This window comes from Periophthalmus magnuspinnatus, chromosome 10 (assembly GCF_009829125.3).
Source record: "Periophthalmus magnuspinnatus isolate fPerMag1 chromosome 10, fPerMag1.2.pri, whole genome shotgun sequence".
NCBI classification, from domain to species: Eukaryota; Metazoa; Chordata; class Actinopteri; order Gobiiformes; family Gobiidae; genus Periophthalmus; species Periophthalmus magnuspinnatus.
Window position 1 is genome coordinate 25,759,250 of NC_047135.1, and position 25,951 is coordinate 25,785,200.

At 38.4% G+C, this 25,951-nt stretch overlaps 1 protein-coding gene across 1 annotated transcript; it reads left to right on the forward strand.

The window, feature by feature from the left end:
* Positions 1-17,539: 17,539 nt before the first annotated feature.
* Positions 17,540-23,850, forward strand: LOC117377339 (poly(A) polymerase type 3-like). Its single transcript, XM_033973717.1, has 2 exons — positions 17,540-17,652; positions 22,167-23,850. The coding sequence occupies exons 1-2, from the start codon at positions 17,540-17,542 to the stop codon at positions 23,848-23,850; spliced, it is 1,797 nt and encodes a 598-aa protein (XP_033829608.1).
* The last annotated feature ends 2,101 nt before the right edge of the window (positions 23,851-25,951 follow it).

Genomic DNA, 25,951 nt, shown 5'->3' on the forward strand with positions numbered 1-25,951 from the left:
TGCGTTAAGTCACTTCCCCTTCAGAATGTTATCACAATACAATCAGTATGCATTCTGCTTGTGTACATTTTTGTATCATGCTTTTGTATATTTATGGAGAATTGTCGTATGGGACCATGGTTGGTGTAGGCTTGTGGGCTGAGCATTGCATGGAATCTAACCATAGGGAGGATTTGAATAGGGTCCGAGCGAGATTGCTAAAGTACTCAAACATGCCTGGATGACATCTAAAATCTCTTCAGGCATGTTATTAATGAGGGAGCAACGTTGGAACATGGTAGAAATCAGAGAAAAATCGATTTAAAAAATAAATAAATAAATTATATTAATTTTAATTTACAAAAAATCTTGGCTTTTAAAAATTTTGGTGAAGTTTATAATTCTACTTCCTGGTTGAAAACAGGCAGCTGGCATGATGTAGATATGATGTTAGGAAGCATACTGTTAACAAGGGCCAAAATGACAGCAAGACATAGGGAAGAAGAATATGCCAATAATTCAATAGAAAAATGAAACCGACAAAGAGAACAGTTATTTGCTAATGAAATATTTATTTGACATCCACTGTGATATTTGGGAGAAAACACCACAGTCCAAGATCCTCCTGACTCTCCTTCAACTGGAGCTCTTTTTTTTTGCCGTTTCTCTCCCTGCTCATCCATCTCTAGGGTTCCTTGAGGCTCTTCAGGCTCGAAATCCTGAAGATTTTTGAATGCTGAACAATGTTGAACATCATCTTGCTATTTATTTTTAGTCCAATGAGGTCCATTTGGTTAAGTTAGGTTTTGATGTTTTGGCAATGGGGATATCTTTGCCTCTTGCATCTGCCCATCACTGGGTTCGGTCCTTCGGCTTTGGATAAAAGTGGATTTATGCCTTTGCATCGGCTCTAAATGGAGGCCCCTCAGGCTTGTTAGTTTCTGTGTTGCCAGTGAGTTTGGGTTTGACCTGTGTCTTGTTAGACGGTTTGTCTCCTCTGCAGGAATAGTGTGGGAAGACTTATATTGGACTTTATTTTTAGACTTTAGTGACTGAGACCGGACTCTGACTGAAGGTTCCTCAGTCTTTTTATCGATCTGGCCCTTCTGCGTGTCTCCTTGTTCAGTTTGAGAATCATCTGTTTCAATGCACATTACCTCAGCCTCTTTTTCTATGACTTCTCTTTCTACGCTAAGTTATGCTTCTTTTTTGGTGTTGCTTTTTTGCATTTCTTTGCTTTTTCCTACCAGCTTTGATCGGGTTGGCCAGATCATTTTGGGTAGGTGTAATCCAGTTGGAATCATCTTGGGATTGATCTGCGTACTCTGGTGATTGAGGTTCCTCTTTGATTACAACTGTAGTCTCTCCATTGTCTTGAGTATGTGCATTGTCACTCAGACATTCATGGTCATTTGGAGGAACTATGATATTGGTGACCATCTCCACTTCAGCCACTTTACTGGGGTCTTTTGCTGAAGGTGTTGGATCCTCATTGTTTTTAGGTACTAGTGGTGCAGGGACAGATTCCTCTAAGACAATCTTCAATCTTTGTTTGAGTGTTTTTATAAGAGGCACTGCAAGCATTGGACAATATTGTGTGACGTTGGTGGTTGAGCCTCCATCTCTTTTCTCAAACTACTGGCTTTCTTCTGTTTGTTGAGCAACACTGATTTCAGCAACTACCTCTATTGTTATTCCACTGAAAAATATAGAAAAATAAATATTTACTTTTCATGCGCTTTTTTTGTGTCTACATTGCACAATAGCTATGATTATACAAATAAAAAAATACAACATCTTATATCTTCCGCTACTTCCTGTACCTTTGAACTTCTTAACTGATGTAAAACTATGATAAATATTTACTACAGATTCTATCCCACCAAAGCAAGTAATAATTACAAAAACATGAAAACCTGTCATATGCACTTTAAGACAACCCCGGTACATATAGCTGCAGTGGAGTGGCTTGTCTGTCGTCTTGAAGAATTGTTTAATTTCAGGGCCCGGGCATTTCCTGAGGTGAGCTGCTAATAGACACCTAATTGATGGTCCGAATGGCGTTTCCGTGCTCTCTCCCTTTATTGCGCCCGGCCGTCTGCTGTAAAATAGGCCTGTAATCTGATTTGGCCTATTCCTCCTGGAGCTGCATGAGAGCTCTGGGCTGCGTATGAGAGACAGGGGGGAAGAAGACAAGAGGGAAGAAGAAATCGTTATTAAAAAAGTTAGGCCCGCAGTAGAAATTCGACATAGTGTTGAGGTTTGATGAAAAAGCGCGTGCGGGTTTATCAGCTCCTGGCCTGCCTTGCGCTGTAATGGGTTTCTATGGCAACTTGTATGTTATTATGTTACGTGTGATTTTGGATATAACAGTGCAGTCCAGTGGGATATGCAGTCTGGAATACCAGCTAGAATTATAAATAAAAAGAAAAGGAAGATCGAAGATGAAATATTGTATATGTCACCTGGGGCAAACTATACAGTATGCTGGATTCTTAGAGCTATAGGTTTGCTTTATCAGATTGACTATTTTGGTTTTGACATAGACTCCTTGAAGGGCTCGTATTACGCTATTTTCTGATCTATGTTATAATGTTGTTTCCTTGTCACAAACATACCTGGAGCAAAACACTCAGTTCCACCTTGTGATGTCACGTGGCAATACAGGAAGTGCTTCACTCTGTTTTTAAACTCCATACATCTTCACTCAGATAATTTAGATAACTTCATCCCTGGAATTGCCAGTTTCTACTGAACTAAAGGTAAAAGGAGCTGTTAGCATGAATACTCCAGCTTCATGACATCACAATGTGGAACAGAGCATTTTGAGCTTTGGAGATGTACACAGACTAATATTAAAGTGCTACTCAAACATGTGTGAATGAAACAAAACACAATTCTGGGTATGTTTTTGATGAGGTAACAACAATACAACATGGCCAGAAGCTCATAAGATTCACTTTTGTTAATATAGGAACTTTTTTTTTTTTATATAATACTGTTAGGGCACGAGCAATAAATAGAGCACTTTAGGGTATGTGCAGTATTCACCTTATTCAGGAAGTAGCTGTGGGCGCCGCCATTGTCATTCGGGTTGTATTATTTTACATGGGGCTACTGATCTTGACAACAAATACATTCCAGAGGGACCACAAAGCTGTTTAAAGCTTCCCAAAGAATCGGTGCAGTGTTGACTTGTTGGTGCACATGAACATAGAACATTTTAGACAAATCAACCTACTTTATATCATATTTTAATGGCAAGTCCTTTCCCAAATTCTCCATTGAAATGGGATTCCCGCTTACCCGGAAGTGCCCTCACAAAGAAAGCAGAGTTTAGTTGCATTTACAGCAAAAGTGGGCGTGGTGGAATAAGGTCAATATCGGCATATTTTTAGGACAATGTACTGTAGCACATAAAAAAGAAAAAAAAAAAAGAATGAATGTGTATTGCATTTGCTTTGCCTTCCCGAGTCTGTGATAGTCCTGTTTGCTCCTGTCCTGCCTTGTGTTCAGTTTGCTGTCTTGCTGTCTTGTGTGTGATTTCATTGTGAAATTATTGTTGTTTCTGGTTGTGTTTTATATTAAGTGTGACTTTTTACAGCCTATTCTAAGGCAACCGATGGAAATCAGCTAGTGGCAAAAATCAGTATGTTAGAATATTCTGTTGCTTTTGTAAATAAACAAATGAATAAAACAAAGGCTATAATAAAACCACACTTATGCCAGAGGACCAGTTCAAAAAGTTATTTCTATAGACAGACCACTCATAATAATCTTTTTGCTATTTATTTATTTATATCACAATTCTATACCAAAATCCCAAGACTGAAATCTACCAATCACAACACCTCACTGTTATTGCTCCCTCTACGTCCATCACGTTTGTTATTACTGTGACTTTTAACAAGGTTATGTCTGCTTTCATGACTCCCCAATTCATATCCCAATAAACTCCCTCACATAGACCAATATACGTCAAAACCTCCACTGAGCTGTCAATCACCTACCCTCACTCTCTGCCTGTTCTTCTCCCACAGACCGCACTTCCTGGTCAGGCTGCGATTGGCTAGGATTGGCTGGTTGTCCGGGCGCGCTCATGGCAGCCCGGGATGATTGATGATGGCGGGGGCAAGGTCCGAGCACCGCCAGCATAAAGCCCCATAGACGCCTTCAATAAAGAGACTGGGCTACTGGAGAGCTCAATAGGACCCCCACGCCTCCAAGGACCCCCGCACTACAAGAGGAGAGAGAGAGGAGACAGGGTAATCCGGTTATCCAAGGCAGACATCGGAGGCTGTGCATAAGAGCAGGGAGGTGGGGTGGTGCTGCGTGTGTGTGTGTGGTGTGGTGGAAATATAGCAGGGATCGGTTGGTGCAGGGCTGGGTCGGTTGCAGGACCGGAGGGGTTAGGTGGAGCGTATGAGGGGAGATGGATCATCATATAATAGGGAAAAGGGAAAAAATGGAAGCAGGAATGGTGGTAGCAAAATCTGCCATATAACTCTTGAACTAGTACTACTTAACTTGATTTAATGAGATGATATTGGCTTTATATATTTGCACAAAACAAAACACACATGTAAATTTAAAGTAGTGCCATTAGCATATTTCGGTGCTAACTTTTTTCTTTATGTTATATTTGTTCCAGTCCTGAGCAAAGAATAAGACATCAGATAATAAATGTGTAAATGCTCCCTATTTTTAAATCTCCACAGCATGCTCATTTGCCATTTTTATACCAGATGCCCTTCCAGATACCATTGAACATTATAACAGTTGATTTCCCATTGAAATAGCACCGTTCTAAGTGTTTTTGATGCAGAAAAACAAAACAATAATGCAAGTAAAACTGAAGCAGCGTTTGACAGTCTGTGAAATGTTTGACCCCAGCACTGTTGACCTCTCCAGTGGTGGTCATCCTCTCCCCCTTCCCCTCTCTCTCTGTCTCTCTCTCTCTGTCCTTCTCACAGCCATGCGCTCGTTCGTCAATAGATCCGGTCCTGGCTGGATTCCTTCAGAGGCCCTTCCACTGCTGGGTCCCCTCCTGTCCGTGGCCCTCTGCCCACTGCGGCCCTCAAAAGCACAATTAGGCTCCAGTGTGCTGCAGCTGCATGGGCACACATGAGGAGGCCTATCCCTGACAAGTGTCCTGCAGCCACTGTCTGCAGATATGTGACAGGGGAGCAGAGAGGTGCTTCAAATACTCCAGGACAAAGGAGCAGAATGGTAGTATGAATTGCAGTTTTTTATAAGAGTTTTATAATGATAGCACTTGGACAATTGGGTCAAATGCATGTGGTATAATAACATTTCTCCCAGTTCACAGTATTACCATAGACTGTATATATAAATGAACATTGCTAACCTGTATGTGTCGTGCTCCAAATAGGAAGTGAGCATGAGCACCCCATCGACACTGGCTTCAATTCACTTACAATTGAAAAACTATTGCCCTTATCCCTGTAACTACTGCTGTCAGCCTTGTCCTTTGGGTCTTAAAATGTGTGTAATTCTATGCTCTACAAAATTCTGGTATTTTTATTTTGCTATTGTGGCCATAAATCAATATTAAAAACACAAATCAGGCGCCTTGAGGTTGCTCCTGCTAGCACTGGCAACAAGTTTCATTGACAGCCCTCTGCTAAACCATTGGTGCCGGCGAGAAGGGGCGTTACCTTTAACAGCCTTGCTCTACATTGGCTCTTTGGTTGCTATGATACTCGTGGTCGGAATTCCAAATATGGAACTTGGCTCCAAATGCTCCCCTATAACTGCTAGCCTCGATGAGCTTCATTTGACTGGAGCTAAACTCTATGGGTGATGTCACACTCCCTTAGTCTACTTCTTTATACAGTCTATAAGTATAACCTAATGTTCAGTGGCTATCACTTTATATGCACTATTCACAACCTTAATAAAGCATGAAGAAAGGCTTAATTCATCAAGAACAAATTGTTTTTTAAGAAGGATTCAGGCTTAGTGATTAAAGGTACGGTAACTTTCTGGAGGTATCACGCCACCTGCATAATGTCATGCCATTATAAAATTAAAACCATACAACCATACTTCTGATCGTTCTCTATGAAGATAAATATTGTATGCTACACTGTGGAAGATTATGGTCAAAAGAAAAAAAGAGCAGAAAGAGGCCCTCCTCCAGTTCAAATACGAGTTGGGTTTATGGAGTTGTAAACCTGGATAGAGTACAAAAAAAAAAAAAAAACGTACAAAAAAAAGTGCAATAAAACTAACTTTAGTTTCAGTGAATTTTTAAAATATTTGTATGTTTTTGGCTCAAAGGTTAAATACTGTGGCTGTAATTAAGAGGTTAACATTAGAAATTAGTGTTAGAGTGTTACCAATTAAGCGGTGATTAAGTCTGTGCTCATGCTTTATTAAGGTGCAATTATTATTACATTTTACCTACTAAACTAAAGTTCCTGATATTGTACAAATAATCTAAAATGCATGGGGCTTTGTGCAGTCATAAATCATGTCTTATTTCAAAACAATAAAACTAAGAGTAAAGAAATACTGCATTTTTGATCCAGAAGACAATGACACTGAAAGCACTAAGTATTTCTGCTGTTTTTTCTAGGACTGTTGTGATATCCATTTGTAGTGTTACGTTTAGAAGAAACCACTATTATAAGTGTTCACAGTTACTCACACCATGACCAAAAAACTGTGAAATCCTTCATTCACTTTCATTCACAAATTTTCTGAATGGTAAAGTAGTATGAATGTGACATAAACAGTTTAGCACTTTACTTTTAATTTGACTTTTTTCATTTATGCTTTTCAAAGAATATCATAATTATGTATATATTTCTTGTTATGATTAATTATCTGAATAAACACATCTGTTATCGATTTACCCACATATCTTGACATTCCTATGCACTACCTGGAGACCCTGCAAACTGCACTAATGAGCTGTAATATATTAATGTATAGTAAACAAGTAAGAGTCAAGTAATGTTTGTGAAATTTTAAATGTATGTTGAAATATATGTGTCAAAAGTGCTTTTTTTAAATAAAACGTTTTGAAGTAATGTGTCCTGGAATTTAATTTTAGTGAGAGTTTGACAGTGGTGGAACGTAACGAAGTAAAAGCAGTTAAGTACTATACATAACTACAAATTTGACATACCTGTACTTTTTACTTTTACTTACTACTACACCTGAGATCCTGTGTGTGTAGGTTCTATTCCACTACATTTTGAACAGGACTGAGAGTTTGAGACTTGCAGAAAAGGCTGAGGGGTTTATTATTAACACATTTCTAATTTAAAGAAAAAATATATATACGAAGAAAAACAGATACCACAAAAAAATTGATTTGTTTTTTTTTCGACTGAACACAATTCACCATGAATCTTTATCAAAATCACTACATTTGAAACCTTATAAGACCTCAAAATCTGTGTGAAATACATTTACTTTTTACTCTTTAAGTACATTTTTAAACAGGTACTTTAATACTTTTACTTAAGTAGATTTTTTTCATGTGAGACTTACTTTTACTTGAGCCTTTTTTTTTTGCTCTGGTATCTGTACTTTTACAAAATTGAGTACTTCCTCCACCAAAGTTCATTTCAGAGCCTAAAATGACTATATACACGCACATACCTGTAATGTAATGGTTATATTAGAATGGCATTCAACTGTGTAGTCCCTGATAAACAAGCTTGCTAGTGTGCTAATTCTGAAATTAACTTCATAATTGTAATCAACGACTTGTACTATTTGCTAATGAAGCTAAAATTGTCCATGTAACAACACAGTACATGTTATTGCTTTAAACACGATTAGATGCAGGTAAATGTGTGAGCAGCTAAAAGAAAAGTGGTTAACAACAGCTACGTCTGGGTCGATTTGATATTAGTGCGTACACCTATTCGTGGGGTCTCTATAACTGGATTCTGCCTTGTGTTTTAATTGGCTAATTGGAGGATTATTTAGCAATGGGAAAGCAAGGCACCTGTTCACTGCAGCTTTGCGTAGACTTAGGTATATCTTTAACATGGTATTAAAATGATTGTACTCTTTAAAGGGGAATCGACTTTTATGGGCTCTTGATCGTGTTACAACCGTGTTAGCTCATGGTTATCTTATTCAAAGTGGTATTGCGATTGATTCATGTAAGTTTGAGCTATCCTGTATTGTCCTACATTCAAGGTTGGAATACTCAGAAAATTTCAGTTTTCTCATACCCCCTATCTCCGCCTATTGATCTTATTCCACCCCGCCCACTTTTTCCGCAAAATGCTCCAAATCGTGCTTTCTCTCACCTCAAAAATATGATATGAAATAGGTTGGTTTGTATAAAATGCTCTGTGTTCATCTGCACCAACAAGTCAACAATGCATTGACTCTCTGGGAGGATTTAGAATGACTCTGTAGTCCCCTATAGCTTATTTACTGTCAAGATTAGCAGTCTCATGCAAAATAATACAACCCCAATGACGATGGCGGTGCCCACGGCAACGTCCGGAATAAGGTGAATAGCTTTGTACTGACTTCTGATTATTGTGCAACTATGTAAATATATATATCTGCTGCTTGGTACAATGAAATGCCACTGCAATTTTGAACAGGAAGTCAATGGACCTGTTACTATTACTAGGCCATTAGATCAATACTAAAAATAATACTGGTTCACCATGAATAATGATCTCTGCATGTTAAAGTTTAATAGTAAAAACGGTTGTATATATAAATAGCCCCAGCAGATAATTATTGTTCTAAAATGAGGTGCTATGTAGGTAATTGCAGATGACGTTTTGCAGGGGTGTCCAAACCTTTCTCATTAAGGGCCACATATAAAAACACAGACAAAGCTGAAGGCTGATTGAGGGCCATAGACTGGTCACAATACAGTGAATACTTCAAATCTGAATTATTATTACAAGTTAGACTGAACCACTAGACTTTTATTCATGCTTACATCCTCAGTGGGACACTTTAAATATTTGATATTGGCTTGTTAAAGTAGATTTTCAGAAATGTGCAGTAAACGTACTGTTTAAGGTAATAAGGGCCAATTCACTTGGAAGCTTAAGTGCCAAGGAAAAATTGGTCTGAGGGCCCCCGGGTCACAATTTGGGCATACCTGACGTAATGGATACTACTACTTTGTATAGAAAATGTCCTGGGCCTTTTGAAATAGGGGTTTTATTCTTCTGTTGTTACAGCACTTATGTAAGTCAAATAAAATTATTATATCATTTGGTTTAGTTTGTGAGGATTCAGATCAGAGAGAGTGATTTTTTATTTAAACCAACTGGATTTCAAGATTGAACCTGGCAACTCCTCTTAATTCCAACCATAGCCGCATTAACTGAGTCATTTCAAGGTTATGTTTACACTGAAAATATGTGCCTCGATCCATCCCATGAAAACCAGTTAAGTGTCAGTGTTCTGTTTACAGTATCAAACAGAAGGAGCTGACGTGCTAGTTCTAGCCGTTCCACTGACCCGGCAAACATCTTGTATGTACAGAATGGACAAATTGAATCAGTCCAGGCTGAGGCTGCTGCACGGCCCATTACGGGAATTATCTCATCTGGGCCTGTTGTTGTGTGCATTGTCAGTGGGCAGAGGTTAACAAAAGGCCAGGCCCAATCCAAGCCACCGGCACTGGCCACATGGGGAAATGTTGGCAACTGTGCCGCAGAATAATCATCGGCTAATCGGATTTCCAGCTCCGATAATGGAGGTCGGGCTAAATAAGAAAAATTCCAGGCAAATTTGTGCAGATGAAAAAGGATCAGGTCTGACGTGCAGTGGTGCGAGGCAGGGTCTAATGAGCAATAATATGTTGGAGAGTGTGGGAGCGAGCGTCCATCTTGAATCTCCTCACTGTTTCCAATACAGCTCTGTAAACCCAGCGGTACACAGTTGCTGCCATACTGGGTATAATAATAATAATAAAGACTGATTATAACAGAAGGTGTTTTGGTTATGTGTATTTTAGGATGGCCATTGTTCATATTTATGAAGGTGAGGCCATATTTAGTTTGATCCATCAACCATCACTCACATCTGAACTTGGGGAGACACACGGGTGACCAGACTCACATCTTTGTGAAATACAGGAAAAGTGTGTATTCTGGATCCCAGGCATATAAAGTAAACAATACATAAATAAGTATTTTTTATTTTGTAAAAAACAATATGGGGCTACATGTTACTTTTATATACGTGCTTTTATTTTTGAAAAGTAACATTTTTTTAACTTTATGTGTATGACTGGAGTAGGGTTGTCAAAAAATCAGATACTAATTGAAACTAATTCTAGTATTGAAACTAGATACTCATTTGAGCGAGTAGCCAAAATACTAAAAAAGTCACAGTCACAGGACAGAAACGAACCTTTCCTGATCAGGTTTAGAATAATCTGTATCAGAACAAGTATAAGACCACACAGACTAATATATATGCCCATGGACCCCTAGGGAACCTACCTGGACGACTGAGGGATTACACAGATATTAGATCACATGGTAACATAAAAGAAATGACTATTATTTAATGTTTAAATTACATTCTATTGTCTAAATAAAGAGTTTTTGTTTTTATTATCATCATGATGTTGGAATCAGTATTATCGAGGCTGTTCCTTAGTATTAAATAGACTAGACTGGAGTTTTAATTCTTTTTAATAATAACTAGTAGTTTTAGAGCAGTGGGTGGACATAAGGGGTAGGTTAAAACAGACATGTGAGCATACATCCATCAGTCAATCAAAATACAACTCTGAGTAAGTTAACGATGAGGGAACCACATTTAAACATCATAGAAGTTGATTTTGCGTAATACTAACTGCATCATTCCAACAGCTAAACATGTGCTAAATAATTCTCTGCCATAAATGCTGTGTTTTTTACATGGAGTGTGTCTTGGCTTCACAGTGTCTTGCTATGTCTGTGTACAACAGGACTAAATCCGTGCCTTTAACAGAAATGACAAACACTATTTTAAACCAAGATGCCAAGGCATAACGTTAAAAGCTGGACAAAATCACAGCAGACTTACATTGGCTTATAAGCTTCTGCTCCAAAAATGGCATTGATCTCTATGGTCACTTTTTGGACACTGTGCCAACACTGATCTAATACCATCATCGGCCCTTGTATACAGAACTGTCAATAGAGGCATGGCTTATTCCATTGACAGCATCCTGCAGTGTGTACAAATGTGTGATCAGTTATAGTGCAGTCACTACATCATTTATTTCATTGTGGCATCAATAATAGCCCATGTTTCCAGTCATTTAGTTATAACTCAATTTGTGACATGAATTTCCCACAATTACATCCAGTTTAAGTCAATTTCTATGGTATACACTTATTGTTGGGTTGAAGTAAAGGTTATGGCGAAGGGAGGCAAGACCATAATAATATAACACTGTTTTCCAACCTATGTGTTTTTTGTTTTTACTTTTTGGTATTGCAATGTCTAGCATATTCCACAGTATGGCATTAAGCTATCTCCATGGATACATGCAGGTGATGCAAGGACCAGTTAGAAAGGTGATCCCAGTCTCAGTTAGAATGAATGCTATTTTTGAGCATTAAACTCTTGTAGTTTAAAGAGGGGGTATTATGCTTCTATGGTGTATTAATTGCTAACACATAACACATTTAGATCACCGTGTTACCTTTTATTGTTTTGGAAATGCTATTTTCACCGAAAACAATGTAATATAATGTGTTGTTTCAGTTTTGTTTTTGATGCTCTGAGTCCCTCCTCCCCTTTCTCCTTACGCTAAGTCACTCCCTCTACAGAGAGCGCTCTCACATTACAATTGATATGTATCCCTCTAATTCAAGTACTGCAAATCACATTAGTTTGGTGAAGTTGTAGTGTGTTGTTTTGTATCATACTTTTGTATATTTATGAAAAAAAGTGCGGAAACATGAGTGAGGTAGGCTCGTAGGATGAGGTTTGGATAGGACCCAGGATTCGAATAGTGCTGTGTACAGATCACTATATTACTCAAACATGCATGGATAACATCTAAAACCTCTTCAGGCACGTCTTCGATGAGGGAACAACGTTATAACATAGTAGAAACTCCAAAGTAAATTTTCCATAACACCTCCTCTTTAATAAATGTGTGTTAGACATGTTTAATGCCATACTGTGAAACATTCCAGGCGAAGCAATAACATGTCCATGGCAACAAGCACCACCAGAAAAGTTACATGATGCAGTTTTAACATTTGCTATGGAAAAAAAAAAAAACAAAAAAAAAAAAACACTGCAGACTTGTCAACAGCGTATCTCTTCTGAGACAATTACCAATCAATATTTCATGACATTGTTGCGGAGTAGAATACAAGCTTATTTTAGATCAGCCCCCCTTCCTCCTCTCTCTCCTCTCCCTCCTCTCCCTCTTCTCCCTCCTCTTCCTCCTTCCTCCTTCCCCCTCTCCTCTCCCTCACCCTCCTATAGTGGCAGCTTGGTCTCTGCGTTCCTGACAACTTCCATAAATTATTGTATATTTTCATATTTCAAATTTCATCTGCATTCATGCGCTGGGTTGGATTGGGCGGGTTGGCTGGCTGGGTCGGGCTGGTGGAGCGCGGGGCCTGGTTGTCGTGTGGAGCCGGCCCCTCGCTGCATGCATCGCACACTGCCACCGGCTGCTCCTCGTGGCCCCAGAGACCCCCCGCTAATTGAATTGCGTCCCCTGATTCGATTATCCTTGCGGCTGCTCGCTGCCAATCTGAAGTATGGGTGCCTTCTATCCTACTTAACCCCTCTGCCCCCACCCGCTGCTGTTTCTGCCTGCCTGCAAACACACAGAGTGCCCATATATTCAGGCCCATCAAAGTTGGACGCTTTGGTTATTTTTCTTTTGCATTGTCGGGACTTGTTAAAGCGGCCATATTTCAGCGCCGGCCCTCACCACTGCCGCCCTCTGTTACCAAACACTCGCCTTGGCACGCTCACACTCATTAGTCTGCGCTGATCCTGCTGTTTTCTCTCTGTTGTTGTTCTTCACTCAAGGTTGTAGTAACTTTAACAGAACAGAAGAATCTTTCCTGTGAAACTATGCTACACTAATGTATTGAAACTGTTGAGTTATAAATAAAATACATGATCAGCAATAAGTGTTTACACGTTTCTTAAAGGTAGTTTGTCAAAAGTTTAGTTTTAAATCATGTTGTTTGTTGGAAGTAGGAATCGACTTCATTGGCATATACATAGGTAACAAAACAGGTTCACTTTAAAGCAGACCTAATATACAAAATCAACTTTCCAGATTTTTTAACCATGTAATAGATGTTTCCTCCTCTCATTTCCCCTCTCGAAGTTGTATTTGAAGTGATTTGTGCATGTTTGAGCAATCTTTAATCACTTATTTTCAAGACGCCATTTTGCAGATCAACCCTCGTTTTCACCGCCACTGGCATACCCCCACTGCTATGTACTTACTTCATTTTTCAATTTTATGTTATTAATTCTGCAGCATTGCATAGTCATTTTGGTTCAAATGTGATGTGATGTGCAGCTATCCATAAGAGACCATAAGACCGACAACTTTACGGCTTTTTGTGATGACAGTTACGGAGATGTCAGCTCTCACTGGACACCGCAGTTCTCTAGCATGGAGGTCAGCGGACTTGCTTCTTTTATTGGCCTGTTTTAGATGAATAATGCAATTTAAAATGTGCAAATTATAACATAATGATTCACGGGTGTTATACATCAAATAGCAGACGCAAGCACAATAGGTATTTTTTTAAAGGTGCTGGGTAGAGGTCCTACAACAAATATTGTACCTCATAACTTAGCAGCACCTAGGCCTTATTATAGTGGAATTGCCACCGGTACATGCATAAACCTCACAGCATGACCTAGTAATTAAGAGAAAAAGGTATTTTGGCTACTACAGGTTGTGTGCAGTCTGCATCTAGAATTAAAAAGTGTTTCTTACCAATCGCAAACCAGGAAGTAACACTGGTGCTCTGTTAGCATGCATTTTCAAGAAAGTAGAAATCGGGTACAATGACTCAAACATGAATGGGCCCAATGCACAACAGAACTCCTGATCTGTTTTTGAATGGGGAACAACATAACAGCAGCAATTGGTCGTTTTCAGATTCTAAAATGCGATGATGTCATACTCCCAGATGGAGGGCAAGAGGCAGTTTTGAGGAGACCTTGTAACTCTCTCTATAACAACAAAATTTTAACAATACTCATTTTAGCTGGCCCCATCTGTATTAAATATTATTGGCCTATATAATATTGTGATGCTATCTGAAACCCAGCAACCCCACTCCAATTCAATAACATTAAATGCTCGTGCAGCAGGGTATATAAGCACCGAAGTATCTTATAAAGTAAAGTTCAAAGCTCGTTTGTTGTCCTCCTGACCTAGCATTGACTCCACCCCTCCCCTCTCCTCCCTCTCCTCCCATCTCCTCCCCTTCCCTCCCCTCCCCTGCCTCTCCTCAGATCCGATCCTGTGCAGGAGCGTCGGCCATGTTTCTCTCTGTCTGTTCCCGCTGCGTATAACCCAGATGAATGCAAGCGTTCGCCGCGGAAAACGTCATGTACTGATGCGATTATCATCTATTGCTTCCTGTAATCATATCAGAGCTCTTTTGAACAATAATCCCGTGGCCAAATGTCTGGATCCTGCCCCTATACTCCTGCCTGTTTATTGTTCTCCACTCTGGTAAAACGCAATTCAATTTACCCAGTCAACTATTAGATTTTTTGCTCTGTAGAATAAACTGAAATCGTATTTTTGCTGGGAAATTATCAATACATCTCGGAGAGCCCCAAAGTAAGACGACACGGAGTGAAAGTAGACCCTGGGTGGAAGGAGGGATGAAGCAGATGAAGGATGGAGAGAGGAGGATGAGGAGACTTTCACCAGCTGGCAATGGGATTTATTGACATCTAGGGGTCGGATGTATGCACTCCACTTTGGCGAAATCGCATCAGAACTGTAAAGTAGTGGGGCGGCACGCAGGATACTTTATTGTGAGCTTGTTATAAGGGTAAACCGGTTGTATATTGAAATGTTGGATGAACGCGGCGGAAGAAGCGTACTACGAAAGGCTGCCGAGGAAAACATGAGAAAAACAGATATCAGTGTGGTTTGCATCAGCTTAAAATGTGAAGGTAGTCGATCTTAGATACAGTAACACTAGTTTGAAATGTAAGATATAACATAGCTCTATATTCACAGATTTGCTCATATAGTGCCATGAAACTAACATTTTTGCATAGCATTGTTTAGTTATGTGAAAAGCAAGTTGTTCAGCAGGTAGAGATGTTTGCTCATGTACCCAAACGTTGCCAGCTCAATTCCAGTAAGCAGTTTTCATCATGTTATAGTGTGAAGGTAGTTCATCTTCTACAGGTGTAATGGACAGATGGAATCGCAACCTTAGATACAGTAACACTGGTTTGAAATGTAAGCCTTAACATAGCTCTATATTTGCATTTTGGGGCATATAGCACCAACAAAATCTACAAAATTTTCATAACGTTGTTTAGTTATAATTCTCTTGTTACATGTGAAAAACAAACTAACATTTCAAGTTGTTCCGTTCGTAGAGATATTTGCTCATGTACACAAAGGTTGCCAGTTCAGTGCCTGTAAGCAGGAATCATGTTACAGTGTGAAGGTAGTTAGTCTTCTACAGGTGCAATGGACAGGTCTATATTCACAGGATTTGGTCATAGTGCAAATCTATACCTAAAATGTGTGTAATATTGTTTTGTAATAATTCTCTTGTTACATGGAAAACAGATAGAAAATTTAAGTTGTCAGGTTGGTAAAGACATTTAACTACTAACTCAAAAGGTTGACAGATTAATCTCCTCTACACATCAACATACCTGCATTCATGATCTTGTGATTTGTGGTGATGCAAAGAAGTTCTCTGCAGATTTAAGTGGCCCAAAATGCTACAAATAAAATGAAAGGTAAATAAAAAACACATAACTGTTCATTTCACAAACATATATGATTTAAACATGTTTAGATCATACACAGCTTGTGTTGATAATAATTGTAATGCTGTTATATTTTTAGTTACACAAACATTGTACATGGCCAAGTAACTTTGTGTTTTGGTTCTCAAGATTATCCAATCAGAAAGTAGAATGAGCCTCACATGATCTCTCTCTCTTTGGGTTGCCAGTTTCCATTCTGAAATCCAGTTGGCATAACCCTCAGTGTTGTATGTGCTTTTAACTTTTCATCGATGGATAATTTTGAATACATTCATCCAAATGGCATGAAATTTGGTGAGGTGGGAGCTTTTTGGAAGATGTTTCCTTTTGTCTGGCCAACAGCCATATCAAAACATCCATATAACATGTTGATGAAACGGTCACGTTTGTACTATTACGCACACAAAATGTGCACAGTATTTGGACATGCAGGAACATTTTTTTGTTCATTATTATATTTAACTTTCTTTGGACTCATTCTTTTCAGACACTTTTGTTCTAAATTTTGGTATAAAATATTTTGATAATCTGTATGATTTTAACTTTATATGCCATTTCTTATCATAAAAGGACCAATTTTTCTATTGATAAAAACACAAATTTATATATTTTTCCCATTTGAAAAATGCAGAGCAGAGAAGTTTTCTTGCAGCCTGGAGAATGTCAATAATTGGCATCAACATTATTTCAGTAGATAGTTCACTTTTATGTATTGTGAAATATTCACGTTTGTATCATTAAGCACATAAATAATGCAGTGCATTTATACATCCATGAAGTTTTTTCATTAATTATTATATTCTACTTCCTTTGGGTTCATTCTTTTCAGACACATCTGCTGTAAATGCAAAACAGATTATTTTGAGCTCTTTTATTGCAGTAATAGTTTTGGTTCATTGTTATTTTTTGTGTAGTATCATGTTTTTGTCATTGAGCGTGTAAAATGGACCTTTGAAAACCCATTCAAACGGCAGTTTTTGGTTTCTCTCCAATGGAAACATAATACGTGTATTTTTATATATGAAAGTTTGTAACTGAGCTTCTGACTGAAAACTGATCATATTTACTGCTCTCCACCAGACAACACATTTTTGAACATGCCCAGGCTTTGGCAAACAAGCTAGATTTTCACCACTGAAATCCATTATAATCACACAGTGACATCTAATGCAGCCAACTACTGGTCATTGATGTTTATTTCAATCTGGCTGTTTTTGGCATTTTTTCCTGCCCAAAATGATTCTTCAGTACAAACTTTGAAAAAACACAGAGAAGTTTCATACATTACCACAGGTCTGACCTGAAACTTGGTGGCATCACCTGCTTGTCTGCACAGAAATAGATAAGTTTAATACCATACCCTGGAATATTCTAAGCAGAACAATACCTTCACCAGAAAAGTTCCGCAGTGCACCTTAAACAAAACCTATACTACCCTTATACAATTGCTTAGTCAGCATTTCCAAACTTGCCAGAGAAGTTGCCGCTGTCACCGTGCCTGTGTGAGTGTTTGAGTGATGGTGACAGGTGCAGACAGGTGCAGGATTAGACTTTCAGATGCCCCGTCATGAGGCAGCAGATCCGCAGTGCTTTGCATCCTCTCGCCGACGCTCCAATACTGATGACACGCGGAGTCAGGGAGCGAGGAAGAGACCTTAATCCGATCAGCAAACTCCAACCGTAAACAGGAGAAGCCATCCTAGAATGTAATGTGAGGAGGCAGCCTGCAGGGGGCCGGGATGTTTTAGGCATGAGCTGAGAGAGAACAGGCAACAGCAGGTCGTGTAAGGAGACTGCATCTGAGGCATGTTTGAGCTGCATTTAAAGGCACATTATGTAACTTTTCTGGTGAGTCTCTGCCACCTATTTGTCTCTATGGTGATGTTATGATTTGCTTTGAATGTTCTAAAGTGTGGAGCTATCTATCTTGCATTTATTCAATTACAGTTGTATCTATTGTGAAACAAAACAAAAAAAAAAAAAAAATGCATTCCTGGTACGAGTGAGATTATCTCTCTGGGTGGAACAATCCAGGCAAAGCAATAGCATCTCCATGGCGACTCCTCCAAAAAAGTTACATACACATACACAAACATTTTATTTTTAAATTTTAAGTTCATTAATTTTTCCTACCATATTTTGGGCTGAATAATATAAAATCAATAATACTTGCTTTGGGTCAACATATGATAATCAAATGGAAAGTGATAGATTTTGTTAAAATCCACATTTCTCCTTTTTGAGTAGACCTAACCTAAAAGTTTTGTTTTCATTCATTTACTACAAGGGAACTTGTCATTATTCATTGAAATCTGCGTTTGAATCAACATCAAAATGGGGTTTGAGCTGAAACTTAATACTCCACTGATTATTATTATTATTGTTGGATTTTTTAATAGTGTTTTTGTTTAGTTTTTGTACATATAAAAGCACAACCACATGATATATGCCAGAATTATGTATTTCAAAGATTTAGGATTTTACAAAGTTACATTATACATACAAATAGTTGCAAATACTTAAAACAAGAGAAAAAAAAAAAGTTCACAGAATAATCCTAATCTTCATCATCATCCACTAAATTAAGATTCCCTACAAAAATCTTGAGAGGACCCCCATAATTTCATTTTTGTCCAGATTAAGTTTAAAAAAGGGAATTCATAGTACCAGTTTTAATCCAATAACTTGCCTTGTAAAACTTTTGGGGACAGTTAATGACAAATCTACAATTAAAACCACATTTATTCTTCCATGTTCTCCTGATAAGACATTCTATTTAATCATATGAAAGTGCTCCAAATGAAACATATTATAAACACCGTGCATTGAGAGTCTCGTTATGTCTTGAGGCGGATGTGGAGATAACATTGGGGGTTTATGGATTCCCCCTGCAGTGGTATTGACAGCTCAGTCAATAAGGCAGCAGGCTAACCTTACTATTCACTTAACATTGACCAGAAGAGAGTTTCCAGGGCAACACGCTGGGAAGAGCACTGGACATCCCGATATACACGACCAACGTCACAATGTTACAGCTGATTCTGAGAGGAGTCAAACAAAAGGGCTCAATGGCTCAACATCTGCTACTTTCTAAAGATGTTATGAGTGAGTGATATTTTGTGAGTTAGAACTATACCTGGGTGTGTGTTTTGTGTGTTGTGTGGAAAGAAACTTAAAAAGTAGCAGTACTCCTCTGTGTACAGTTGATACACCTTCACCAGATCTGCTCTGGTCATTCCAATACTCAATAACGAGGAGTATTATAAATTGCATAGACTAATACACGTCTCATTGTAGAAGCTGACATTTTTGTACTTTTTCAATAGTTGGCAACCATGGTAACCTGGTTTTGTGATTACACATACACTGCCTGGCCAAAAAAAAAAAAGTCATCATCTGGATTTAACTAAGTAAATAGGTACAAGCCTCCTCCAGTTGGTCAGGTCTAGGTTCAGCAACAGTCTGTACTCAAAGAATGAGGTCAGCTGACACCTGAATATACTGAATGACCGGATTATTCCATCAATGGATTTTTTCTTCCCTAATGGCACGCGCATATTCCAAGATGACAATGCCAGGATTTATGGGGCTCAAATTGTGAAAGAGTGGTTCAGGAGCATGAGACATCATTTTCACACATGGATTGGCCACCACAGAGTCCAGACCTTAACCCCATTGAGAATCTTTGGGATGTGCTGGAGAAGGCTTTGTGCAGCGGTCGGACTCTACCAGCATCAATGCAACATCTTGGTGAAAAATTAATTAAATTAATGCAACACTGGATGGAAATAAATCTTGTAACATTGCAGAAGTTTTTCGAAACAATGCCACAGCGAATGCTGTAATCAAAGCTAAAGGCGGTCCAACGAAATATTAGAGTGTGTGACCTTCTTTTGTGGGAACTTTTTTTTTGGCCAGGCAGTGTATTTCTTATTGTTAACCATAAGACACAGATACTAATGCAGTGGTTCTTAACCTTGTTGGAGGTACTGAACCCCACCAGTTTCATATGCACATTCACCGAACCCTTCTTTATTGACAAATAAAATATAATTTTTTTCAAATTCAAGACATAAGTATGTTTTACTGGTGCACAAAATGAACCGTGCATTAACATCACTGTGTTCAAAGAATAAAACCAATACAATGCATGAACTCACAACAAATTACATGCATACCTTTTCACAAAGACATGACCTTTTTTAATACCACCACACTGAAATGATTAAAATTTTTAACCTTATGTATTTCAATAATGAACTTATTGTATTTATGCTATTTATTATTTTTAACATTTTAACACACACCCATCACCTAATTTCCATCAGGCTAGAATAATAATGAATATTTACTGCAAATCAGTATAACTTCTGCTGTTGCCTTTGAGAGACCAGTTCAGAAATGCATGGCTTCACCTTGACAAGTGCCACTCTCATGTCATTTTCACAGCAAAGTCTGTTCCTTTTCTTAGTTTTTATGTCGTTTTGTTTTGATGCCCTTCGAACGGCTCATTTAAGTTGGGCGGGTACTTCGATAAGCACATCAAAGGGTGCATTTGTTGAATTGGGACATGGCCAGCGTGTGGAGACGCTCGCAGTCCGCGAATCATGAGTTGGGTGCATGTCTTGACCTCCGCCCCCTGAGACTGACTCACCGAACCCCTAGGGTTCGATCGAACCCAGGTTAAGAACCACTGAACTAGTACTAAATAGTGTCCTTCATGCAGATATTTTTATTTAAGCACAACTTTTAAATGAATATACATTTTAGTTATGTAACTGTACTTTTACTTTCACACTTCATTGAACCTTAAAGCTCAATTAAGTCCATTCACATCTGTGAAGATCTATTAAATGGTCTTGTCGGCAATATGAATCCAATCTTTTACTTCACACTGTCTTTGTGTCCTTGGGCGAGACACAACTAGAATTGACACAAAACGAATGAATATGAGGGGATTGAAAGGCTGAGGAAGCTGATGTTACGCCTGCTGCATTGATGAAGAAGTTGAGGAGTTTGGTTTGCGTGTCCGACTTCATAAAGGTAATTAACTGAAGGATTAATTATAATTAATAGCCCATATGTGAAGTCTGACACAGTATGGAAATTTTCTTTACACGTAATTGATGTAATGTGGTGGATACAACTCTACCTGCTATACCATGTCCACCATTTTTGCTAACCCTAATGATAATAACTGCACTTATATGATGTTAGAATGTTGCAAAATTACTATGTAGACCTATACATTTCACATTTTCAGGTAGTGTCATCTGTCCTGTAAATTTGATGTGCTCGTTGATTTTTACTGGGAAATCCTTAATATAACTACTTATAATATCCTAATTAATTCTGAATAGTATGTCAGAATCATAAAAAAACTTAGCTGCTTTTGTCAGTGAACAAAATTATGACGATATTGCGCAACATAAAACCAACCAATTATACCCAATGAACAGGCATTAATGTAACTATTTCAAGACCAATTTATCCATTCAAAAATATCCATTTAAAAGTTGTCTAATGTGTTTTGTTTAAAAGATGCACATTCTGATGATGTAATAAAGCTGTCATAATCACCATGACAACGGGTGATGACAAGCCGATCAAAGCATGTTCCCGCGCTTCACTTTAGAAACCCTCAGTCTACACTTGTCTCTTGTGAGAGTAAGCTGCAAAACTGTGCTGCTCGTGTGTTTTACTGATCAAATACCGAAATCATCCAAATCCTTCACGTTAAAACATCGTGTGATACAATGTCCGAGTATGTATGCGTTTTATGTATAGTTTCTGTTGAAATAGTTTATCATAGGTTTTATAAAAGTTCAAATTAGGACGTAGTATGCATAACAGTTAAACACATAACTATCTTGTATACATTCAAATAAGATGTGAATGTAAAAATCGCTGTAATAATGGTTAGATTTAGTTGTCATTTGTAGAGGAAAACAGAATGTATATAAATGTTTAAGGTGCTCACCATTTATACCCAAAATGGGTAAAACCACAAATATGATCTTGTATAAAGTTGAGGAAAAGTTAAGGCTACACTAAGTTAAGGTTACACTAAGGCCTACAAGAACCACTGACATACGTACACAAGTTTATGCATTAACCTAAATTGAACTGTAATGTGAAATAGTATTTTGGCATATTTGACTAATGATCTTTCCATATCTTCTATCTTCTTACAGTCTGTTCGAGATCACCTCATTGGAGGACGTGCCTAAATGGTACGGGACCACTGGACCACTCAGTTTTGACTTCCCGTCCGAAGAAGACCTGAAGAGGACCAGGATGCTGATGGAGGACCTAAAATCCCTCGACATCTTCCAATCGCACCTGGAGGTCGAACATCGCGAAAGAGTGGTGCGAAATATGGAGTCGCTATTCAAACAATGGCTGACTGAGACCTGCTTGGCGATGAATGTTCCAGAGTACGTCACGGAAAAGGTTGGCGGCCGAGTAGTCCCATTTGGATCCTACGCGTTGGGCGTCAACGCAAAGGGGGCAGACATTGACCTCCTCTGTGTGGGACCAGGCTTTGTCCAGAGATCCGATTTCTTTTCTTCCTTTGTGGAGAAACTGAAGACCCACAACGCGATCCAGATCATCCAAGTTATTGAGGATGCGTTTGTCCCAGTTATAAAGCTCACCTATGATGGAATAGACATTGACGTGGTGTATGCTAAAATTAACCGAAAAAGCATTAGCGACAAACTGGATCTGCTTAATATCGATCATCTGCAAGGAATGGACATCTGTTGTATGAGGAGTTTACAGGGCTACCGAGTTACACAGGAGATTGCTAGCTTGGTGCCAAACATCTTCACTTTCAGAATAGTGCTAGCCACCATAAAACACTGGGCAAAATCTCGGAACATCTATTCTAATAAGATGGGCTTTCTGGGTGGGGTTGCTTGGGGTATCTTAGTTGCCAGAGTATGCCAGCTGTACCCTTACGCGACCGCTGCAATTTTGGTGGATAAGTTTTTTAAGATCTTCTCCATGTGGCAGTGGAATTTCCCCATCTTACTGAAGAACCCTGAGCAGCACAACTTGAAATTTCCGGTGTGGAATCCCACAGTGAACGTGAGTGATCGGTTTCACCACATGCCGATTATCACGCCATCTTACCCGCACCAAAACTCCGCCTTCAATGTGTCTTCTTCCTCACTGAAGATCATTGTGGAGGAGCTCAAACGTGGACACACTATAATGGAGGAGATGAGTGACAGCAAACCGACCTGGAAAAAACTCTTTGAACCTGCGATATTTTTGCAGGATTACAAACATTTTATTGTGCTGCGTTCTAATGCGACTACGCAGAACCAGCATCAAGTATGGACTGGTTTTGTTGAGTCTAAAATTCGACACCTCGTTGGAATCCTAGACAAGAATTCCGCTATCTCTGTGGCTTGCCCAAATCTAGAGTCCTTCTCTGGAAAAGATGGTTTGAACACAACATGGCTGGTTGGAGTGAAATTCAACTCTACAGTCAAGAATGTGAACTTAAGCCATGATGTAGCGAGCTTTATCCAAAATGTGTACACTCAAGCTGGTAAGTTATGGGCCGAAGGGATGGAACTATCAGCAGCTTACGCCAACCAAGACACAGTAAAATTTGCACTGCCAGCTGAGGAGATCCATGAACCTGTGCAACCCTGCGTTAAAATAACAACTGAATTGTCTGCTGAAAGGAGGGAAGATACTTCGGATGAAAGAGAGGGTCAGAGCACCACCAAGCGTCCCCACACTCCGGAGTCCGATCCTGCGGCCAAGCGAGTCAAACAGGAGTCTTCTCCAGTTAAACAAACCATACCAGCCGTCACCAAAACCAAAAGGATTAAAAGGCCGAGGTTCAACAGGAGGACCTAAACATCTTCTGTATTCATCCTTTAGTTCAGTTGTTTACCGTTATGTCTGTGTAGACCCTCAGTTGTTCTTCAGTTCAGAACTACAGAAGCGGCTTGGATGAGCACTGAAACGTCTTCACTCCTTCAAGATTTGTCCAGTTGACAGATTTAACTTTGTTGTTTGCTAGTTTACCGTTACTTAATAAAAATTAATAATTAAAAACAATAATTATTAAAAAATAATTATTAAAAAATAATAAAAAAAACATTTAAAAATAAAAAATATTCAAAAAAAAAAGATCAGTGTTCTTGTTTTTTTTTTTTTTACTTTTACTTTACTTCTTAGTATTCTTAAAATGTTTCAGTTTTCACCTAGACCAGTGGTTCTTAACCTTGTTGGAGGTACTGAACCCCACCAGTTTCATATGCACATTCACGAACCCTTCTTTATTGAAAAATAAGAGACAAGACATATGTATGTTTTACTGGTGCACAAAATGAACCGTGCATTAACATCACTGTGTTCAAAGAATAAAACCAATACAATGCATGAACTCACAACAAATTACATACATAGCTTTTCACAAAGACATGACCTTTTTTAATACTACCACACTGAAATGATTTAAATTTTTAACTTTATGTATTCCAATAATGAACTTATTGTATTTATGCTATTTATTATTTTTAACATTTTAACACACACCCATCACCTAATTTCCATCAGGCTAGAATAATAATGAATAATTACTGCAAATCAGTATAACTTCTGCTGTTGCCTTTGAGAGACCAGTTCAGAAATGCATGGCTTCACCTTGACAAGTGCCACTCTCATGTCATTTTCACAGCAAAGTCTGTTCCTTTTCTTTGTTTTTATGTCGTTTTGTTTTGATGCCGTTTGAACGGCTCATTTAAGTTGGGCGGGTACTTCGATAAGCACATCAAAGGGTGCATTTGTTGAATTGGGACATGACCAGCGTGTGGAGACGCTCGCAGTCCATGAATCATATGAGTCGAGTGCGTGTCTTGACCTCCGCCGAACCCCTGAGACTGACTCACCGAACCCCTAGGGTTCGATCGAACCCATGTTAAGAACCACTGTACTAATGTGTCCTATTTTTCTCCAAAGATATGCGTAATATTAGACTCTAGACTTGAAAATGTCTCTATTTAGTTATGAGGTATACTGTATATCTTAATTATATCTACTCATATCTAATGTCTTACTCCATAGTCCACTGTAGAATTATTAAGAAACAAAAACACAGATTGCATAAAATTGCACAAAATTGCATAAGTCTTTAATTATCCCACAGTGACAAAATGTCAATGTTGCAACAAGAAAGTGAAAGAACAGCAGCAGCAAAATAAAAAAAAAAAATGCAGAGGATTTAAAAATAAAAACATGTTTAAAACTAAATTTAAAACTAATTAAAACTAAAATGTCTAAATGTACTTATTATTATTATTATTATTATTATTATTATTATTATTATTATTATTAATAATAATAATAATAATAATAATAATAATAATAATAATAATAATAATAATAATAATAATAACAACAACAACAACAACAATACTAATAATAATAATAATAATAATAATAATAATAATAATAATAATAATAATAATAATAATAATAATAACAACAACAACAACAACAATAATAATAATAATAATATGAGATAAAGAAAAAACAAAACAGACTAAACAGAGTAAAAAGCTGCAAAAATACTATGTACAATAAGTAAACATTACTGTGGTTTACTGTACACAGATCAGCATATGAACAACTACATATCAGAGAATCGACATACATTTTGAGTTTTTAGAACACATTTATTTATATTTTATTTAAAGCTAACCCACCGCCCTTACACCCTTCCCCACCCTTTGAAATCACACTCCTTACACAGTTGGCTGACACAGGACCTCCATTCTTGTTGTCCAGCCCAAAGCACACAACCACCCTCACATTCTGTCCACTACTCTGAGCCAAAGGTCCAAGCGTGGCCTGACCTCCTCCGTCCAGCCAGACCTCCACAGTCCCCCCTCCCATCCCCTCCATAGTGCTGAGGCATCACCAGGTCCACCACACCCCTGACCCAGAGCTGTCC

Excerpts from the sequence above, each read along its gene's own strand:
- LOC117377339 (XM_033973717.1), top strand. The coding sequence starts at position 17,540 with ATGAGGCAGCAGATCCGCAGTGCTTTGCATCCTCTCGCCGACGCTCCA. Across the intron at positions 17,653-22,166 it reads CCGATCAGCAAACTCCAACC|TCTGTTCGAGATCACCTCAT; the intron begins GTAAACAGGAGA and ends ATCTTCTTACAG.